General features: G+C 60.8%; 1 protein-coding gene across 1 annotated transcript in view; it reads right to left on the reverse strand.

Moving 5' to 3' along the window:
* Positions 1-4,529: 4,529 nt before the first annotated feature.
* OBSCN (obscurin, cytoskeletal calmodulin and titin-interacting RhoGEF) overlaps positions 4,530-19,748 on the reverse strand; it is a 138,618-nt gene continuing 123,399 nt past the window's right edge. Inside the window, 23 exon segments of the mRNA XM_059176109.1 lie at positions 4,530-4,823; positions 4,939-5,088; positions 5,328-5,403; positions 5,544-5,767; positions 6,000-6,239; positions 6,440-6,524; positions 6,761-6,931; positions 7,051-7,173; positions 7,809-7,976; positions 8,130-8,240; positions 8,564-8,641; positions 9,128-11,132; positions 11,530-11,607; positions 11,721-11,766; positions 11,861-12,013; positions 12,590-12,616; positions 12,726-12,898; positions 13,219-13,296; positions 13,743-13,803; positions 14,321-14,521; positions 15,279-15,360; positions 15,501-15,669; positions 15,816-15,928. Of these exon segments, the coding sequence (XP_059032092.1) occupies positions 4,646-4,823; positions 4,939-5,088; positions 5,328-5,403; positions 5,544-5,767; positions 6,000-6,239; positions 6,440-6,524; positions 6,761-6,931; positions 7,051-7,173; positions 7,809-7,976; positions 8,130-8,240; positions 8,564-8,641; positions 9,128-11,132; positions 11,530-11,607; positions 11,721-11,766; positions 11,861-12,013; positions 12,590-12,616; positions 12,726-12,898; positions 13,219-13,296; positions 13,743-13,803; positions 14,321-14,521; positions 15,279-15,360; positions 15,501-15,669; positions 15,816-15,928 (4,790 nt within the window). The 3' untranslated portion in view covers positions 4,530-4,645.

Consider the following 19,748-nt stretch of genomic DNA (forward strand, 5'->3'; position numbering starts at 1 on the left):
TATTTATTTCTTTATTTGACACCAGAGAAAGCACATGCAGGGGGAGCTACAGAGGGAGAGAGAGAAACAGGCTCCCTGCTGAGCAGGGAGCCCAATGTGAGGCTTGATCCCAGGACCCCGGGATCATGACCTGAGCCAAAAGCAGATGCTTTAGCAACTGAGCCACCTGATCACCCAAGATGCCTCTTTAAAATTAACTATCATTTTGGTGTTCCTATTTAATGCAGAAATTATTGAGGATGTATTCTAAAACTTCCCAGTTGCTAGCTGTTTCTAAACACAGAGTATTAAAATCTCCTACTTGGATTTCCAACACATCCATTTTGCCTTTTGTTTGTTTGTTTGTTATTGTTTTTGTTTTGTTTTGTTTTTCCATTTTGCCTTTGGTTTCCATCATTTTCTGCCTCCTCTGTGTGAAGTTATAACGTATCACATTTGCATGAGTAATTTGTTCACCGTGACACCGAATTTGTACAAGGCTGTGATTTGCTATCATTTACCATCATTTCCGTGCATCGGTGCCCAGCTGGATTGCACTGGCTCTTGCCAGTGTGTGTCCGCACACAGGAATCCAGATCAGGCCCATCCTCTCTGCATCCAAGGCCACAGTCTTGGAGAACCCTCAGGTTCAGACCCTGGGGAGGCTCACTGTTCCCTCAGTGAGTCGGCTCCCTCAGGCCATCATCCCACCACTTGGCACTTGAGTGGAGTGACCACCAATACCCAGGGCATTACTTCAGCAATTGAGTAACTCACAGGTCAAGTGATTTCTTTGTCTACAGTTCCTCCCCTCCCAGGATGTCTGGGCTCAAAGGTCAAGGTTTCAACCCTCTCCTCAACAAGCCTGATCTTTTTAAAGAAACAGTCCCCATCCTGAGCCCTGTAGGGCCAGCAGGGTCACCTAATTAGCAACTTACAGAGGCTCCTATCACTTGGGGAACTTCAAGGGCTTTGAAACTGTGCCAGGACCTGGGGACAGAGATCAGCTATGTCCACCATGTGTTCCCCGGGGTGACTTTCCAGGTGGCACTGAGCCCTCTCCACTGGGCCCAAACTCAGCTTTCTCACCCAGCTTCCCCCTTCAATGTCAGGGGGATGGCTGAGTCACAGCCAGGCACACTTGCCCCCTACCCATGAGAGGTGCCCAGCACTCCCATTCATGCCCAGGATACACCAGAACATCCTCCCAAACCCACCTCTGCAGTCTGGCCAGGTCTCAGCCTACTCCTGTCCAAGCCTGGAACCTTCCAGGGACGGAGATCAAACCCATCATGCTGAAAGACAGAAGCACAATCACTCTGAGGTTGGTTTGGGGTAGGTTTTCTCACAGCTGTGTCTCCATTGCCTGGAATGGCTCTCAGCATTGGAGGCCAGATACTTCGTTTCGATCGATACATATATTATACATACATATTTTGTCTGCATGATCTTGATGAGGTGATCCAGGGCAGCCCCTAGGTGGGGCTGGCTGCCACAAAGACCAGGCTTGTGTTTATATACATATTGCTACAGAATTAAGATCAACATGTATGTGGGTAGACACATATAGACACAGACGGACACAGTAGAAATACTGTGGATAGATAAATTGCTACAGATATAGGCATAAATTGACACAGATTGCAATTGAATATCTATTCATCAATATTTTTGTAATCCAATCAACACATGTATATACAAATATATGGTTGTTTATTGAACTGTTGATTGATAAACAGAGGCAAATAAAAAAGTTTTGGAATGTGTTTGGGCAAAAATTGATTCAGGCAGCACCCAATCTAGCAGATTAAAAGTCATGCCAAGGTGCTGTACCAAATAAAAGACTTCTGTGAGTAGAAGGGAGTCGTGCAGAGAAAAGCGGCTAGTTATTATAAGGTCACTTTCCTTCAGGGAGAGGATGGCAGGGGTCTGCCAGGCCAATTTGCTCACCAGGGCTGAGCAGCTAATTCCTGACCCATTAGTGTAAGATTCCATTTCTGGAAGAGCTGAAACTGTCATGAACATGTCTGGGTTTGGGGAGCTGGGGCTTAACATAGGCACTGCTTTCGGGGCCTCTTATTTTTAGCAAAATAAAAATGAGTATCTGGAGGTCTACCCACCTAGAATTCAGGCACAGGTGAAGTCCAGGGCACAAAAACCATGCATCTTGGCTCATGTATGGCATGAAAAGGTTAAGTATATAAGTAAGAGGGGAAGATAATGATTTAGGTATAAGAAGAAAGAATTTTTTCTCTGTGGAGGAGCACCTGGGGGGCCTCCATCAGTTAAGCCTTCAGCTCAGGTCACGATCCTGGGGTCGAGCCCTGCATTGGGCTCCCTGCTCCATGGGGAGCCTGCTTCTCCCTCTCTCCCACTCATGCTCTCTCACTTTCTCTCTTTCTCTCTCAAATAAATACAATCTTATTTTTTTTTTTCCTCTGTGGAAAGAACCACAGGAAAAACAAAAAAGAAGAACCAGCAAGACTGTGGCTTTGGGACAGCTTTTACCGGGCCCAGGTGTGTGCTTCCCAGCACTCCCTACAGCAAGGTGGATATGCAGAGGGATTTCCAAGACACACACCGAAATCCACAGGGGTAACGTGATCAATTCTGCTGTTCTGGACTGAACGTTTGCCTTCCACCCTTCAGATGCATAAAAGGAAACCCTGAGCCCACAGTGATGGTGCTAGGAGGGGGCCTGTAGGAGGTGATTGGGCTGACGTGAGATCATGGGCCATCCCGTGGGATTAATGTCCATATAGGAGGAGGAAGAGACCAGAGCTCCAGCTCTGTCTCAACCATGCATGGGTCAACAGGAAGGCAGCCGTCTGTGAGCCAAGAAGTCAGAACTCGCCAGAACCCGGCCATGCTGACATACAGCCTCCAGAACGGTGGGAAACAGATCTCATGGTTTGAGCCATCCATCCGTGATATTTTGCTGTGGGAGCCCGAGTAACTAAGACACCTACCCAGGAAATAGAAAATTGGGAGGAGTCACAAAATGCTTTTAGATGAAAAGGGTCATATTTTTTTTTCCCAAAATAAACAATATAATAGCAAACATGTCAGGGAACATGAAACAAAACATAGATGAGAACCAAGAACTAGAGGAAAGGAGGATTACAGGAGGAATACTGGAACATATCTACCTTTCTGTACATGGTTATTAAAATGCAAAATTCGGGGCGCCTGGGTGGCTCAGTGGGTTAAGCCGCTGCCTTCGGCTCAGGTCATGATCTCGGAGTTCTGGGATCGAGTCCCGCATCGGGCTCTCTGCTCAGCAGAGAGCCTGCTTCCCTCTCTCTCTCTCTCTGACTGCCTCTCCGTCTACTTGTGATTTCTCTCTGTCAAATAAATAAATAAAATCTTTTAAAAAAATGCAAAATTCAATTAATAAGGTAGGAGTGGCTAGCTGGTCCAGTCAGTAAGACACCACACTCAAAAAAAAGAAAAAAAAATTTTTTTTTGAGAGGGTAGGAAGGGGCAGAAGGAGAGAGAGAGAACCTTAAGCAGGCTCCATGCCCAGCACAGAAAACTTGACTATCCCAGACGCTGGCCCTCGCCAGGTGGAAATGCGCTATCCCAAACCCATCCCTGCTGGGAGGGTGTCACAGAAGACCAGTAGGCAGCTGGCCTTTCCGCCCTGCTGTGCAATACCTGAGTGTCCAAGGAGGCCAGAGGGCAGCTGGAATGCCCTCCTCTTCTCAGTGGGGGTGTCTGCCCCCCACCCCCGCACCAGGCTGTCTGCTCAGCAGGGGTCTGCTTCTCCCTCTTTCTCCCCTCTCATGCTCTCTCTCACTCTCACACACTCTCTCAAAATATTGAAAAGAAAAAAAAAAATGCGGCCTCAGAGGCCAGGTTGCGCGGTCTCACCTGGGTCCCCATGGCCAGAGCCAGGCTCCATGGGCACCTGGCCAGCTGGGGCTGGTGAACACATGATGGAGAGGAAGCAGCAGTCTCTGATGCAAACCATGAGGGCTAAGACCAGAGCTTTGTTCACCCTGCGTCCCAACAAGCATCATCAGAGCCTCAGAACTGTGGAGGGACTCTCCCAGAGGCCTCAGAAATGGTCCCTGGGCACAGTGCTCGTGTCCCAGAAGGGTCTACTGGCAGGAGGCCATTTCTAACGGAAACTAGACTTAATAGAACCGATAGAGATGAAACAAGACAGCGAGTGTTCATGCAATGTCAGAAGGACAAATTCTTTCCAAATGAGATTTCCCTTGTGAGAGTAGTCAGATCATTAGCAGAAGCTGGAGGGAGGCGGGGCCAGAGGGGCGGGGGTTCAGGATCCTTCCTCAGCTTCTACAGCCTTTTGGTACAGGAGTCCACCCCTGCCTCCCTCCAGATGGCCTTGCTGTTCACTCACCATGCTCTTTTCTGCTTCAGACAGAGAAAGGGCTGCCATGGCCTTTCTTGGAGGCCACACCAGGCCAGGGAGGTGACCATGGGGCCCAGGCCGAGGCACCTCCGAGCATCCAGGAGCCCCAGGAGAGGTGGCAGGACCCTCACCTCCTTCCCCAAACAAAACAAGCAAGCAGATAACACGATCCAGTTCTGCTTTTTATTGGTGTGTCGGTGTGTATACAGCAAGTCCTAGAGGGAACACTAGGGGGTGAAGCCCACCCTCCCCCCACACACACATCCTCTCTGCCAGGCCACGTACTCAGTGAACCTGGGCCAGGTTGTGTTTCTTGTACAACAGCGCCCGCCTCTTCTCTCGCTCGCGTACGAAGGCGCGCAGGCGCGCAGTTGGGAAGGTCACGGCCGCGGGCTGGAAGCGAGCAGGGCCCTCCTCGGTTAGCCACGGGCACTGCAAGCAGCTAGACGCGCAAGGCCGGCCCCTGGAGGGAGGGCAAAGGTGTCGGCTGCGCTCTCGGAGCTGGGGCCGGTTGGGGAAGGGAGGCAGCAAGTGGGACAGGCAGGCCGGGACAGGTGGAGGGGGTTGGACTGCCTTACCACGGGTGAACGCACAAAGCGCTCCGGAGAAAACCCACGGCGCCGCCGGACAGCCCCGCATAACAGCGACTCAGACGGACTAGCCCCTTGCGAAGGCTTTTCTGCATGTCACGTGTCCCTTCACTGCTCACTGGGTACTCCGCGCTCAACCTACGCGCGCGGGGGTCAGGGGACTCAGGTCACCCTCGGGTGAGCGTGCGGGGGCACCGGGGACTCTGGGGTCACTCTCGATGGATGGGGCGGCACGGAGATCTGGGATCATCCTCACATGTGTGGGAAGACACGAGATCTGAGGTCGCCCTCGGACGGAAGCCCCACAGGGGCTCCGGGGGCACCGGGGCACCCTGGATGGATCCTCAGTCTCCCGACCCTGCGCTTGGGGAACTCACATGATGAAGGCTGTCACGCCTATGGCCCAGATGTCTGTCTGCGGGACGGCACTCTGACCCTCCAGGAGCTCAGGAGCTGGGGGCCGACACAAGAGAGCGCACAGAGGAGAGGTTGGGTGTGTGCGGTGCAATGGGGAGGCAGCCAGGACCGGGTAGGGGCTTCCTCCGGGCCCACCCTTCCCCGCCAGGTCAGGTTGGCGCCTGCTCCCTGCGCACCCATGGTCTCCACGTAGTCTTTGAACCTCTCCGGGGGCTGGACCCTCTCCTGGGCGAGGTTTTGGGCGTTGCCCAGGTCGACGACCTTGAGTAAGTTGTACTCGGTGACGATCATATTCTCGGACCTGAGGTCCAAATGCAGAATGCGCTGGGCGTGCAGGTACTGGGCCGCGCTCAGCATCTGCCACAGGTAGTCCTTCACCTCCGATTCCGAGTAACAGGCCCTGCGGGCGCACGGGGAGGGGGCTCGGCTCCGTTCACCGAAGAGGGAGCGCGGGAATACTGGGCCTTTTTGTGGGCTGGGGAGGGTCTGCTTAGCTCCCAGACGGGGGCTGACCGGTGGGGGCGGGGCTGGGATGTGGGCGGGGAGGTGTGAGTCGGTCCGCACCCTGAGCCCCTCCTCGCCCAGGCGCCCGTACCGCCCCGCCAGGGCTCCGCCTTCAGGCCGGGCCTCACCTTTCCGCCAGGCAGGGCAGCAGCTCGGGTCCCGAGCACAGCTCCAAGATTAGAACCAGGTGCCGGGGGCTGAGGTAGGCGGCGTGTAGCTGGGCCAGGTGCGGGTGACGCAGGCTCTTGAGGGCTTCGTATTCGCGCAGCACTGCAGTCCTGTCCTCGGGGCGGTAGGGCACTATCTTCGCGGCCAGCGCGCGTCCGCTGGCCTTCTCCCGGCACTGCCGCACCACGCTGAAGCGGCCCCTGGGAGAGGAAGCCCCGGCCGGGCTTGTGAAGACTCCCTACGCGCCCTTCTTCCCGGGGTCAGAAGAGCCAACCCAGCGAGCCTTGGGGAGGAGGGCGCAGATGCTCCGCTCCAAGCTTGTGTGGATGTGAGGAGTGGGGAGGGAGGCTGGGGTGGGGGCGGGGAGCCGGCAAAGCCAGTGGGCGGCGGGCTGTGGCACCTTCGAATCTGCGTCTGGAAGGCGAAGGTCTGCTTGCTGGGGAGGGGCTGCGCCGGGGGCAGGACACGGCTCTCTTCCTCCGAGGCTGTGGGGGACGAGCCAGTGACCGGGAGGCACCCCTACAGCTCCAGGTCCCCCCAGCATGGTCTCCCATACCCCTCCCCAGGCCTCCCAACCCCCACACTTTGATCTCACTTCCCTTGGGCCATTTGGGGGCAAGGGCCTACCAGTTAGGACAAGCCATCCCAGTCGGTGCTTGTGACCAATGAGGTTGCAGGGCACCCCACTACCGCCGCCCCCAGGCCTTGCAGAGCGGCTCACCCAAGTGGCTGGGCCCTCCCAGGAGGACCTCCTCTGAGGGGCTGCTGTAAGGTCCCATGCCCGCCTTGCTGACACAGGCCGTCCGGAAAGTGTACACACCACCCCTGGAAAGCTTGGTGGCGAGGTGGCAGCAGTCAAAGACGTCAGAAGCCAGTGTGCTCCAGCTGCCGCCTGAGCCACAAAGGGGTGGGTGAGGGACAGCCAGATTCTGGGGGCGAGAGACCCTTCCCCAAGGGAGCACAGAGGGGCACCCCCTGCCGACCCCAGGGCTGCCTAGGGAGGGCTCCTACCTTCCAGGCTACACTGCACAATGTATGTTACAGGCCCGTAGGACTCCACAGGTTTCCAGACCAGCAGCACGCCGTCGGCATACACCTCCCCAATGTCCGGGCGTGGAGAAGACGAGGGGCGCTCTGCGGGCCCATGGTCCGCAGTCTGAAGGGGGCTCCCCATGACTTCCCACCGTAGTGTGGAGCCCAGCCAGCCCTGCCTCACCCTCCTGCACCTGCTGCCAGGTCCCTGAGCCCACCATCCCCTGGCTCCATTCATGCAGGTCCCCTTCCAGCACCCACTGCTAAAGGGGCCCAGTGCCTCCTCTGGTGGAGGCCTGGGTCAGTGTCTGCCCCACCAGGCTCCCCTTCCCACCAGGGTAGCTCAGCAGCCCCGCAGAGTGGCCCTGACTGATGGCCCTCTGCCAGCTGCAGAATCTCATCAGAGGGGCCTGTCCCAGACACTCAGCTTCATCCAGCAGCCTTGAAGGACACTAGGTGGTAGGCCACTGTGGGAATCAAGCTAGTCCCACAGCCCCTGCTCTGCCTCCTCTGCTCCCCCTCCTGGGGGTCCCAGTCTGCAGGGAGGACCCAGGGCTTCTGCAACCCTGAAGGGAATGACCGGGGGGTAGGCATCCCATTCTGTGGGCCCCCTCAGTGAAGGGGACCTGCAGGAACCAACTCACCAAGTGACAGGTGGTCTCCAGGCTCCCCAGAAGCCCCCATCGGTGTCAGTCCCTGCCCCATCCCCACAGAGGGGTCTGGTGCAGTCCACTCACCTGCCTTCCGGAGGACAGCCGTTGTGGCCACTGTCCCCAGCGTGTTGCTCACACTGCACGTGTACACCCCCAGGTCCTCGGCCTTTACCACCAGGATGGTCAGAAGCTGGAAGTTCTTGAGTGTGGAGGAGATGAGGATGCGGCTGGTGCTCTCCAGGGTTGCCCCGTCTGCAGGACAGAGCGGGCCTGGGGAGCGGCTCAAAGAGGCACCCTGCCTTGAGACCCTTGCCCTCTTGGGGCCCGTCTCTCCATATGATGAGAGCAATGCCCCCAAGGAACACCCCTGCCTTCCTGCCCCCCAGCTGCAGAACACCTCCTTACCTTTGGTCCAGGTGGCCTGTACAGCTGGCTGGGCCGACACTTGGCAGGCCAGAGTCACGGACTGGCCCAGGACCACTGTTTCATCTGCAAGCTCCCTTAGAAATGATGGCGCTAGGGCATGGGAAAGGAGGCAGGCAGGCTTTCCAAAGTGATCCCCAACCCGAGAATACGCCCTGGACCCCTGAGAGGGGCGATGCTGGGGAAGTCCATGCCTGCTCAGCTCATCTTCAACTAGCACCTCTCCTTCAGGAAGTCCTCCAGGACTCCCCCAGTGCTGGGTACTGGAACTGCTAGTGCCACAGTTATCTAGTTTCCAGCCCCTGTGGGTATCAGCTTGCCCCCTCTACTGGTCTGGGCCCAGGAAGGGGTTGCCTTCCCCCACAATCAGGTCCCCTAGGCTACAGTATGGCTCAGCTCCTGGGAAGGGCACCCACCTCGGTCCCTATTCTTCAGGCCCAACCGGAAGGAAGCCAGGCCTGCCTTCTTCCTGGGGGGACTCTCTTTTTCCAGACCTGCAGGGAGGAAGAGGCCTCTGAAAGTCACACCTGAGGAGCCCAGCTCCCCTGGGAGCACAGGAGGAAGACCTCAGAGCCATGCACTGTGGGATTCCCATGTGGCAGAAGATCCCAGAGGCTTTTGTGGCAAAGGAGCTCATCTGTGGCAGAGACCAACCCCTCTTGACCCATCAGGATCAGTTAGAGTTATCTTGCAAGGGCCCCAGGGGCAGCGATAGGTCAGACAGGGCTGTCGTGCTTGGATCCTCTCGGTAGGGGGATCTCCAAGCCTCCTGAGATCCCAGCACTGGGCTCAGATGCACTTGGGGAGAGGGTGAGGCCATGTGGGTGACCTCTGGAACAGCAGCCCCTGTGTGTGGCAAGGGGAGGCAGGGCCCTGGGGCAGAGGGGCCCCTGGTTCACCTCAGCCCCTCTGAGCAAGGGAGGTGAGGTGCCCCTGCCAGGGCAGAGGGCAGTGGGTGAGGGTGCGGGTGCGGGAGTCACCTTCAGGCCTGCCCTTTAGCAGGCGGGAGATGTGGGCCACGGAGGCCCTCACCCTCCGGCGCAGACCCAGCTCCACAGGTTCCTCCAGCAGCGTGTGCCTCCCTGGGAAGTGGAAGAGGCCACCCGAGGGGGGTGACCACTTGCGCTTCCTACTGCCCACAGTCTCTCTGAGCAGGGTCTCCATGTCCTCTGGCTCCTCTGTGATCTGCAAGCTGGCCGGTGGGCCCAGTGCACCCGGCCAAGGCCACCCAGCCTCCGGGAACTCCGCCAGCTCCTCCCCAGCCTCAGACTCAGGGGATGGTGGGGGCTCTGGCTGCACAGGCTTGGGGACTTTCCTGAAGATCATGAACTCGAAGGGCAGATACTTGATGTCGTAGAGGTCAGACAGGTTGAGGTAGGCAGGCTCCACCTCTGAGATGTCCAGGGACACCGTGTCGGCCCCTTCCGAGTCCCCAGACAGGTCTCGGATCTGTACCAGGGACACCTGGGAGCCTCCACCGAAGTCCTCCCATGAGCTCAACTCCGGGGAGGCCCTTAGAGCTGCCCCACTGACCTCAGGAGGGGGTGCTGCGCTGGCCTGGGGGGCCGGGCTCTGGGCCCTAGCATCGTCATGCTCCTCAGAGGACTGAGAGGTAGCCCAGGCCATCCTGGCCCACAGGGGGCCCTGCCCCAGCATGCCCCCCGCGTCCCCGCCAAAGGCAAAGGTGCCATAGCCTGCCACTCCTGCATAGCCCCCACGGCGTGCCCCCACGGAGAACTTCCGTGTGGTGGCCTGCTCCTGAGGCCGCTTTGGGCTGGGCTCGACCTCTGATGTGTCCTCCAGCTCCACGGCCAGGGCCTCCGCATCCTGTAAGGGGCCGGGCTCAGTGCCCACTGGGAAGGCCAGCCCTGGAGCGCTAGGAAGATTTGGCCTCCCAGGCAGAGGAGTGTGCTCTGTTCCCTTCTTAGAGCCTGGCTGGGGGCTTTCTTGGGCTGGGGAGACCAGAGCTGTTGGCTCCCCAGAGAGGAAGGAGCTTAAGTGTGCCAAGTCACCTGTGCACTGCTTTGAAGGGAAGGAACCAGAAGGTTGTGGTGTAACAGTCTTATGGGGGCCACAGCCTTCCAAGGGATGAATGGAAGGGGCGGGCTGCCCCCCACAGCTGTCCTGACAGGACCCCTCCTGCCTAGTGGACCCCAGGTCGACACCGAGGGACTTTAACAGTCGCGGCCCCTGCTGGGATCCCTCCAGATGCTCCATCTCCCTGGCGCAGGTGACCCCTCCTGGCCAGCCCTCCCCTGAGCCCGCCTGGAGGCTCGAGAGGGCCGGGCCAGGGCACTGCCCTCCGCCACAGGCCTCCGTGGAGGAACTTGAGGCGTGTGGCTGGTCGAGCTCCAGGGAGCGGCTGCGGCCGGGTGCTCCGCGGGCGCTGGAGCCCGGCAGCCGCAGGGCGGTCTCGAAGGAGGGCGCTTTGGCCACCAGGGCGGCCTGCTCTTCCCGGGCGGCCTCCTCCTCCAGCGCGCGGTGTTCCAGCAGCGGCTCGCGCAGGCCGGGCAGGGCGCCGGCGAAGTAGCCGCCCTGGAGCAAGTGCCGCCGCCGGGCCGGATGCCGCCGGCCGCCCGCGGCGGGACCTCCGCGCTCCGTGTCCTCGCCCGCCTGCTCGTAGAAGAGGCTGCAGACCACGCTGTGCCGGGGCACGCAGCCCGGGGCGCCCATGGGCGGCGTGCGCGGAGGCGCGGCCGCGGCGGACGCGCAAGCCTCGGTCTCCTCGGGCAGGCTGGCGGACGGGCGCAGGAAGCCGCGCGGGTGCAGCAGCGGCGAGTGCGTCACCGGAGATGGCGGCAGCGACCTGGCCCGGGCGAAGGGGGCCAGCTCGTTGTCAGACGAAGAGGACGAGCTGCTGGACGAGGCGCTGGCGTCGCCGCGCAGATGCCGGGCCACCCCGAGGGACGGGCTGTCGGGCGGGCCCTGAAGCAGCTCCGGAATGGAGCGCATCACCAGGATGGACTTGTAGCTCATCAGGGAGCGCTGGGGGAGGGTACGGGAGACAGGGCGGCGTCAACCGCGTACTCGCGCCTTCCCGCTCCTGGTGTGCCCAGAAGGGCACCCAGGGGCTGGGAGGCGCTCCAAGCTCCAGCCTCAGGCCGTACTGCTGTGTCGTTCCGCCCCCTCCCAGACCCGGCGGCCCAGAGAGCGCACGTGCCAGCGAAGGGTGAACAAGGCTTCCGGTTTCCCAGGCCCGCCGGGACAAACGTCCATCCCACGGGGCCAGGATTCTCTGGCGGGCCTCCAGGCCCCTCCTTACCTCTAAACCCGCCTAGCGGTTCCCGCCCCCTTCCCCCCAACCCCAGCTCTCCCCTCCCCGCCTTCCGCACCTACCTGCACCCCGCCCCGGCCCCACCACTCCCGGAGGCTGGCCGCTCACCTGCCAGCGGCTGCGGGCCAACAGGAACTTGAGCTGCTTGGTGTTGATGAAGTGGGCCTCCTCCGCGGGCATGGACCTCTGAGGGGGCCCAGGTGAGAGGGGCCGTGAGGGGAGACCCTGGTGCACCCGCTGGTCCACGCAGGCCTCCGTTTCTTTCCCTGGGCAGGCCTGCTGGGGCTCAGCCTACTCACCTTGAACCAGGGGTGGGCGAGGCACTTGGCTGCACTGGGCCGAGCCCTAGGAGGACAGGAAAGCCAGGGGTCAGGCCAGAGGGTCAGCTGCAGGCTCAGGCCTCGGGGAACCCCGAGTGGGGGAAGGGCTGTGCACTCACTCAGGGGCCCTCTGCAGGGCAGCCTTGATGAAGTTCCGGGCATCATCACTGAGGTGGGCAGCTGCCGGGCTGCTCCAGGACACCCGCCCCTCCAGAATGTTCAGGAGGGTGGCTCGGTCACTTTCACCAGCGAATGGAGACGAGCAGGTCAGGCTAAAAGCACAGACACGCCTTGCCTTCAGGTGTGACCTGGTCTTCTGGATCCATAGGGGGCAGGTGGCCAGGACGAGGGAGCCCCCAGCCCTGCCTGGGGATGGCCACAGTGCCACTGCCATCCAGCCCTGAGAATCCCCACAATGGTCTGAGATCCTCCCAGAGATCCAGGTTCAGCCTGGGACAGGGATGAAGGGTCAGCCTGGAGTACATACCCAGCCTTAGCTTGGGGTCCAGGTGCCATCTACACTGGCAGCATCCCCAGGGCAATAGTAACTGTTATGAGGGGACTTCCACAAACTACCCAGACCCTTTAGGGACACAGTGCACTGCTTTGCCCACTGATTAGGCAGAGCTCCTCTGGGACAGGGTGTGTACGAGGAGAGCTCAGCAGGAACCACTTATCAGTTGGCTGACCACTGGTTCCCATAATAGCTGCCCTTTGGGTCCTGGGTCTTTGTCTGGGGAGGAGCCAGTAGTGCTCACGGCCTCCCATGGGCCTGATGCAGGGGCTGGGAGAGCGCTGGACTTGGCTTCGGAGGAGGAGGTGGTGGACAGAGGCGGGGGGCTGCTCACCTGAGGTAGGAGATGACCCCCATGGCCCTGCAGGAACAAAACCACAGTCAAAGGATGTGCTCAGGGTTGAGAAGTGCAGGGGCAGGAGGAGAGGGCAGGGAGTGTGTGTGGGGAACCTGCTGGCCTAAGAGCTCACCAGATGTCGGAGGCTTCACTCACAGGCGTCTGCTCAATGATCTCTGGGGACACAAATTCTGGGGAGCCGTACTTGCTGTACTGTGGCTCTCCTGGGGTGAGTTTTTGGGCAAAGCCAAAGTCGCAGATTTTAATGTCTTCCCGAGCAGGGTGCACCATCAGGATGTTGGGGGGCTGTTAGGGAGAGTCAGGGAGGGGTGAGCCCACGGCCAGGGAGGTGACAGGGAGCACTCGGGGCTGTGATGGGACCCCACAGTATGGAACTGTGGGCTGTCCTGGGGGGATTTCAGCTCCATTTGGGGACATGCTCCAATTTATCCCAGCTGCACTCCTCCAGAAAGAGCTCCCCATCCCCAGAGGCAACAGGTGCTAACGGAATCTAGAGGAGATCGGCCTGGGTACCTTCCCCCATCCCCCGCCACCCCCACAGCCAGCAGGCTCCAGGCTCCCACCTGTCCTCCCAGGTCCCTGGGGACCCCAAGGGGGCCACATACCTTTATGTCCAGGTGGAGAACACTTTGGCTATGCAGGTATTGCAGCCCCTCAACCAGCTGCTGGACGTAGACCTTGACCTACATCCAAGGCCAGGGCTCAGGTGGGAGCTATCCCCCATGTCCGCCTCCACTTCCTTACCTCTCCCACTCCCACCTGCAAAGCCTTCTCTTCCCTCCAGCTCTGAGCTTGGGATGGTCCCATGGGGCAGCTATGTGCACAGCCTCCCAGACCCCCCGGGCCCCCAAGGCCAGAGGATTCCTCCAGCCCAGCCATGGATCAGCCTGGCCACAGCAGGAAGCACTGTGTCTTAAGCCCAGGATAGGACAGCCCCTGGCGAGGTAGGGTCTGGGAGGGCCCATCAGGGAGGGGGAGGATATGGGAGGGCTTGGGGAGAGCTCCTGAGGAGCTGCCACACCCCAGGAGCCCTGGGGAACCTCAGAAGCTCTCTGAGCTGGGGAGTGCTGGGGGCCTGTGCTGGCATGGGGGCCTGTGCTGGCATGGGGAGCAGGAGGCAGCTGGTCACCTCAGCCTCTGTCACCACATTCTTCTTGAACAGACGGTCCAGTAGCTCCTCTGACGAGCATCTGGGGCTCGGATCAAGGAAAGCTCTGGCGTCTGGAACCCACCCAGCCTCACACACCTATGGCAAGTCTTTTCTTGGGGTGGGGGTAGGGATGGGGGCCATGCTGGGAAGGCAGGGGCTCTAGTTGAGGAGGGCAGGAGGGACAGGGATCCTGAGAAGAGGGGCTGACATCCGTGGGCGGCAGCAGCAAAGTAGGAGGGGAGTGCATAGCGCATGTGGCCCTCCCTGGAGCCTGGATGGGCAGGCAGCCCAAGGACCCTTTAGGGCATTAGGGTTAAGGGCAACCACTCAAGTGGGACTTCCCTGCTGGAAAGGCCACATGGAGCATGAAAGGAGCCCATCGAAGGCATGTGATGGACCCTGTGGACACAGCCCTGCCCACATTCCGGGTCCACGGAACCATATCCGCCAGGAAGGTGCCGGGTGCAGACACCAGAACAGGCCAGGGGGAGCCCTCAAACCCCTGGCTGCCCAGGGCGTGTCCCTCTCCGCACTCTCTCCGGCTGAGGGAGGGATACAGCTCCAGCACAAGGATCAGGGTCTTCCGGGTCTCAAACTGGTCCAGCAGCGCAGTGACCAGAGGGTGGCTCAGCGTGGCCAGGATGTCCCGTTCGCGATACGCCTGGGTGCGCGTCCTGCTCCGCAGGGGGATGAACTTGGCTGCGCAGAACATCTGGTTTCCCTTGTGTTGCACCCTCTTCACGAAGCCGAACACGCCCCTGGGAGGAGGGGAGCCACGCTGGGCACCGGCGCCAGGCTCCCGGGATTCAGGGCTGGAGGAGTCCTCCAGGGAAGGTGGCTTCTCGGGGCGATGCTTCTGGGAAGCCTGGGCTCCCGGGGCGGGGACTTGGGGTAGGAACTCCGGGAGGTGGGACTGGGGGCGGGGACTCGGTGGTAGGGACTCTGGGAGGCGGGGCTGGGGATGGCACTCGGGGGAAGGGACTCGGGGAGGCAGGGTTGAGGGGCGGAGACTCCGGGCAGGGACTCCGAGAGGCGGGGCTGAGAGTCGGGGACTTGAGGGGTGGGGACTCCGGGAGGCGTGTCTGGGGGGAGTGCTAAGACTTGGGGGTAGGGTCTCTAGGAGGCGAGGCTGGGGGCACGGACTCAGGGTAGTGATTCCGGGAGGCGGGGTTGGGGCGGGGACTCGGGGTAGAGACTCCGGGAGGCGGGTCTGGGGGGCTAAGACTTGGAGAGAGGGACTCCGGGAGGCGAGGCTGGGGCCGGGGATTCGGGGGTAGGGACTCCGGGAGGCGAGGCTGGGGGCACAGACTCGGAGTAGGAACTCTGGGAGGCGGGGCCGGGGCGGGGACTCGGGGTAGTGATTCTGGGAGGCGGGGCTGGGGCGGGGTCTGAGGAAGGGACTCTGGGAGGCGGGGATGGGGGCGGGGACTCGGGGTAGGGACTCCGAGAGGCGGGCATGGGGCGGGGCTTCCAGGGGGAGGCAGGAGCGCCTGGGGCTGGCTTTCTGGATCATACCTTCCAATTTCCTCCTTGACCTCGTAGAAAGAGTGCAGTTTCCTTCGATAACTTTGTTTCTCTGACTCCAGCTCGCCGTCTCCTGCAGTCAAGGAGCGGGAAGCCTTTGGTTTTGGTAAAGATGGCCATCTCCCCTTGTGCTGGAGCCTGTGAGAGGCCACCCACCCACCCTGTGCCCACGAGTAGCAGACACTGGGGATCTGGAAGGGACGCCCAACTCACCCCCATGGACTACCAGCTCTGCTTTACATAGCACCTGGCCGCCAGCGTTGCGGGCCAGGCATGTGTAGACACCGGCATCGTGCTGGGTCACGTCCCTCAGCACCAGGGAGTAGGTGGCCCCGTCCTGCTGCTGGTTCAGCCGGGCACCGTCCACCAGCTGGGCATTGTCCTGGAGGCATAGAAGGGTGGGGCGGCCATCAGCCCACCCTGGGGCCCCTGCAAATCAGCCTGTCCCGCCCTCATGAGTGTCTTGCCATCAGATGCGAATGCCACACAGTCCCCAAGCCCAGCACCCCACACAGCACCTGTCCCTACCCGGTACCAGGTCACCATAGGCTGTGGGTTGCCCTCAATAACCGCATGGAACTGGGCTGTGCTGCCCCTCTGTGCCTGCACATCTTCAATGGTGACCTGCATGGACGGGGGCCCTGGAATGCAGGAGGAAGCCTGTGAGGGAGGGGGGGCCCAAGCTGTGCCTCCCACCCTGCCCACGATGGCCCCTCCAGCATGGAGTCATCAAGATGGCGCTTGCAGTCACAGACCCCTCATGGACCAGCATTGATCCTGGGCTTGTCCTGACACCCCACGAGGGCAGCCAGGCCCTGAGATAGTCTCTCCGGGAACAGAGCCCACCTACACCCCAAATGAGAAGAACCCCCCCCCAGACTTTGCCTAGGCCCCAATGGCCAGGAAGTGCTTCCTTCCGTCTAACCTCTGTCTGTCCTGCTTAGACCTTCGCTGTCCACCCCTGCTGGTGAGAGCAGCACTCAGCATCCGCTTCCCTACTATCAGCACCCCAGGGGGAGAGACTTCACCCTCCCCAGGATCTACCTCCCAGCAAATACACGGAAAGGGGCAGTGAGGCTCTGGCCACAGCAAGGCTGGGACAGGCCAGGTGGCGTCACAGGTTCCTCTACATACGTGTCCCCCCAGTCCAGGGCATGGGGAGCACAGGTGTAACCTACTTGTGGCAGCCACATCGCTGGCCTGGTACACGTATGTCCTGTGGGTGGTCTCCATGAACACTTGGCTGTGGATGTCCCATAGCGGCACCGCACCTGCCCCCGGCCAGGCTGTGCCCTCCATCCTGTGGTCATGGAGCCAGATGACACTCTGCCCTTCTCTTATCCTTCTGGAGTGCAGGCGGCCAAGCCTCACCTTATGGGTGAGGGGGCATTGTCCTGCCTCCCCCTCCCTGGACTGCAGCAGACATTTTGGGAGGGAATGTGCACAGAGGGGACCGAGCCCTGGGCAATGAGAGGGTTCCACCAATACCCCTCACCCTGAGGGTGACCTCTCCTCCCTGCTGTGCCCCTGGGATGTCCCCCCCACAATCTTCCCTAACCCAGCATGCCAGGGAGGTTACCTGATGGGCACGACACGTCCCTGGTCCTCAGTGTGGGCTCCGGAGTCCTGCTCCTGGCCCTGCTCGGGGAGAGGCTGTGGCACCTTCTGGGGCTCAACTGGTAGGAGACAAGGGGTGTAGTGAGTGCCTGGGATACAGCTGGGACTGTCCCCCACAATGGGCCCCATGTCATCCTCCAGGCCCAGAGGGTGGGAGCACAAGGCAGAGCAGGGACTTCAGGGATGCAAGGCCCTCTGGGTATGAACCACCAGGGAACACCCACTCTGAAGAGCCCAGACCCCAAGGCACTCTTCTGCCCTAGCTCCTAGCCTGGGCCACCAGCCCTAAGGCTCCCCTCACCAGCCACTCTGCAGGGCTCTGGACACCCAGGTGCACCAGCTTCTGGGGGGAAGGGACTCAAGGCAATATCCCTGGGGGACTCATCAGTCGGGGGGGGGGGTCTGCCCCCTCCGTCCTGTCCTCCCCCCTCACTTCTCCCCTCTCCTCCTCTGTCTCTCCCCCTCCTCCTGCCTCCCCCCTTCTCTCTCTCTCTTCTCCCCTGCTCCTGCCTCCTCTTCCTGACCTACCCAGAAGCACAGGGTACACAGCTGTCTGCCCAGGGCTGACGAGGACAGATATACTCAGGAAGATCCTCCCAGCACCCACTTCCCTGCCTAGTCTCACCAACGGGGAGACTGAGGCTAAGTGCATGGAGCCTTTGGGATGTCAGGGTCCGCAGAGTTCTGCCCACTTGCCCACACAGGATGGATACCTGGGGTGGCTGAGGCTGGGGCCAGCACAGGCGGGACTCTGAGAGCAGGTGGCACTTGCCAATCAGCCTGAGGCCACTGGGCCTCATCAGATGCAGCTGCAGCATCTGTGCCTGGGGGTTGGGGGCCAGCCTTCTGGAGTTTGGGTGGCCCCCCATAGCCAGGGCTGGGGCCAGCATGGTCCCCTGTGGAGGGTCCTGGAGACTCAGGGCACACTGTGACTTCCGGGTCTGCTGGTTCCAGGGCAACTGGGGGAGGGACTGCAGCATCTGTGGCAGAGGCAGGTCAGCATGTCAGGGTGAGAGATGGCCTGGAACCCGGGAAAAGGCTCCAGAAGCTTGTCCCAGTCTTCAGAGGCTCTCCTTCCCACCTGCCTGCACCACCCACCCACTCCAGGCAGTGGACTCAGGACCTGCAGGAGCATACAGGCTCCTCTGGGGACAGGTGGGCCTGGACACCTGCCCTCTGTCCTGGCTTGCCCTCAGTCTCAGTTCGCCCCTTCCCTTCCCCCTGGGATGGGCTACCCCCTACCCCATGGCCCACTCCAGATCCCAGAGAACTGGGCCACCCAAGCTGGGGAGGACCCAGCCCCATGCTCTAGGGTAACCTGGGGACAGCCTGATGCTGTCAGGGACCAGGGACTCCTTCCTGCCCTCCCAGGCCAGCCCCCACTCCCTGCCTTGCACTTGCAGCATGGCCACATTCAGGCCACCACACGCCAAGGGCTCCTACCCCAGCTCCTCATACAGACCCCAAAGGAATGCTCAGACTGTCCCACATGTGGGCTCCCTGCCCCCAGATCCTGGAACGTTTTCTTCTTCTACCCGGAGGCCAGTTTGCAGAGCCACACCACAGCCTCACACATGCCTGGGATGCCCACCACTCCATTCCCAGCAGGTCCCCTGCCTGCAGCTCTCCCCTGCCCCAGACCTCCTCTTTTGCTGGTCTTCTGTACCCTCAGACCCTCTAGGACAGAGAGATACCTGGGCAGGCTGCTGTCTGTCTGCCCTCCATGGCACTGGGGCACCCATCCTGCCCTTACCCCATCCAAGAACATGAGCATACCCCTGACACCGCACACCCTCCCTGTCAATCTCACCAATGGCCCCCATTGCACAGGGGGCAGGAAGTCCTGCTCAGCCCCCAGCAGGCTGGGAAAGACCACTATGGGCCGTCCTGATCCCAGTATATGCACCTGTGACCAGCCACACAGCCCACGTGAACAAGGCAGGCCGGCGAACCATCACGCCTCCACCCAGGGACCCTAAGAATGGGCCAGAACCCACAGGCAGATGCTGGGTGCCAACCCAAGGCCCTCCCTGACAAGACGCCGGAGCCACCAGAGAGACAAGCAAGAGAGCAGAGCAGGGGAACTGCAGGGAACCCGTTTATTATGACTGGGGGTCACACACAGACCCTGGTCCACCCTGCAGAGAGGCCCAGGAGTTCCAGCAGGGCTGAGCCCTACACAGGCCTCCCAGGGCCAGAGAGAAATGTTCATAGTGAAGATGTAGCTGGGGAGCCCCCCGGTGAGTGGAAGACTGGGACCTCAGCCTGGAGCAGACGTGGCAGCCTAGAGCACCTGGCAGCCTGGCCTCGTGAACAGGGCAGGACAGATGCAGAGTCCCTGACCCAGAGCTGCAGTCTGCGAGTCCCTCCAGCCTTCTGGACTTTCTGAGATGTCAGGTCTGTGCACGGTGTCTTCGCTGGACCAGGCCCCCTGAGGTAGCAAGTGCCTGGAGTGAGAGGGGTGGGCAGACTCCAGCCCTGAGTTCTTGGAGACTTAGAGAGAGGCCCAGAGCATATGTGTCCGTGGAGTGCTGGTTTCCACCATGCACCCCCAGGGCCCAGCGGCCAGGCACCCGCTGGTCACGACCTCAGCCCTGGGAGGGGCCGGGGGTCTTGTCCCCATCCGGGCGGATGTGCAGGGTGACGGTCTCGCCCACCGTCCCAAAGCTGACTGTGTGGGTGCTAACCTCCGTTTTGAAGCTGCTCTGGCCGTTGTCTGCAGACCTCTGGACCTGGATGCAGAAAGACGGCTTCCAGGATGCAGTGCTCCCAGCCTGGGCCTCCTGCATACAGAAGGAGACACCCGCGGGGCCGAGGACCTGAGGCCCCAAGGGAGACACCTCC

Source organism: Mustela lutreola, chromosome 5 (genome assembly GCF_030435805.1).
Source record: "Mustela lutreola isolate mMusLut2 chromosome 5, mMusLut2.pri, whole genome shotgun sequence".
In the NCBI taxonomy this organism is placed as follows: domain Eukaryota; kingdom Metazoa; phylum Chordata; class Mammalia; order Carnivora; family Mustelidae; genus Mustela; species Mustela lutreola.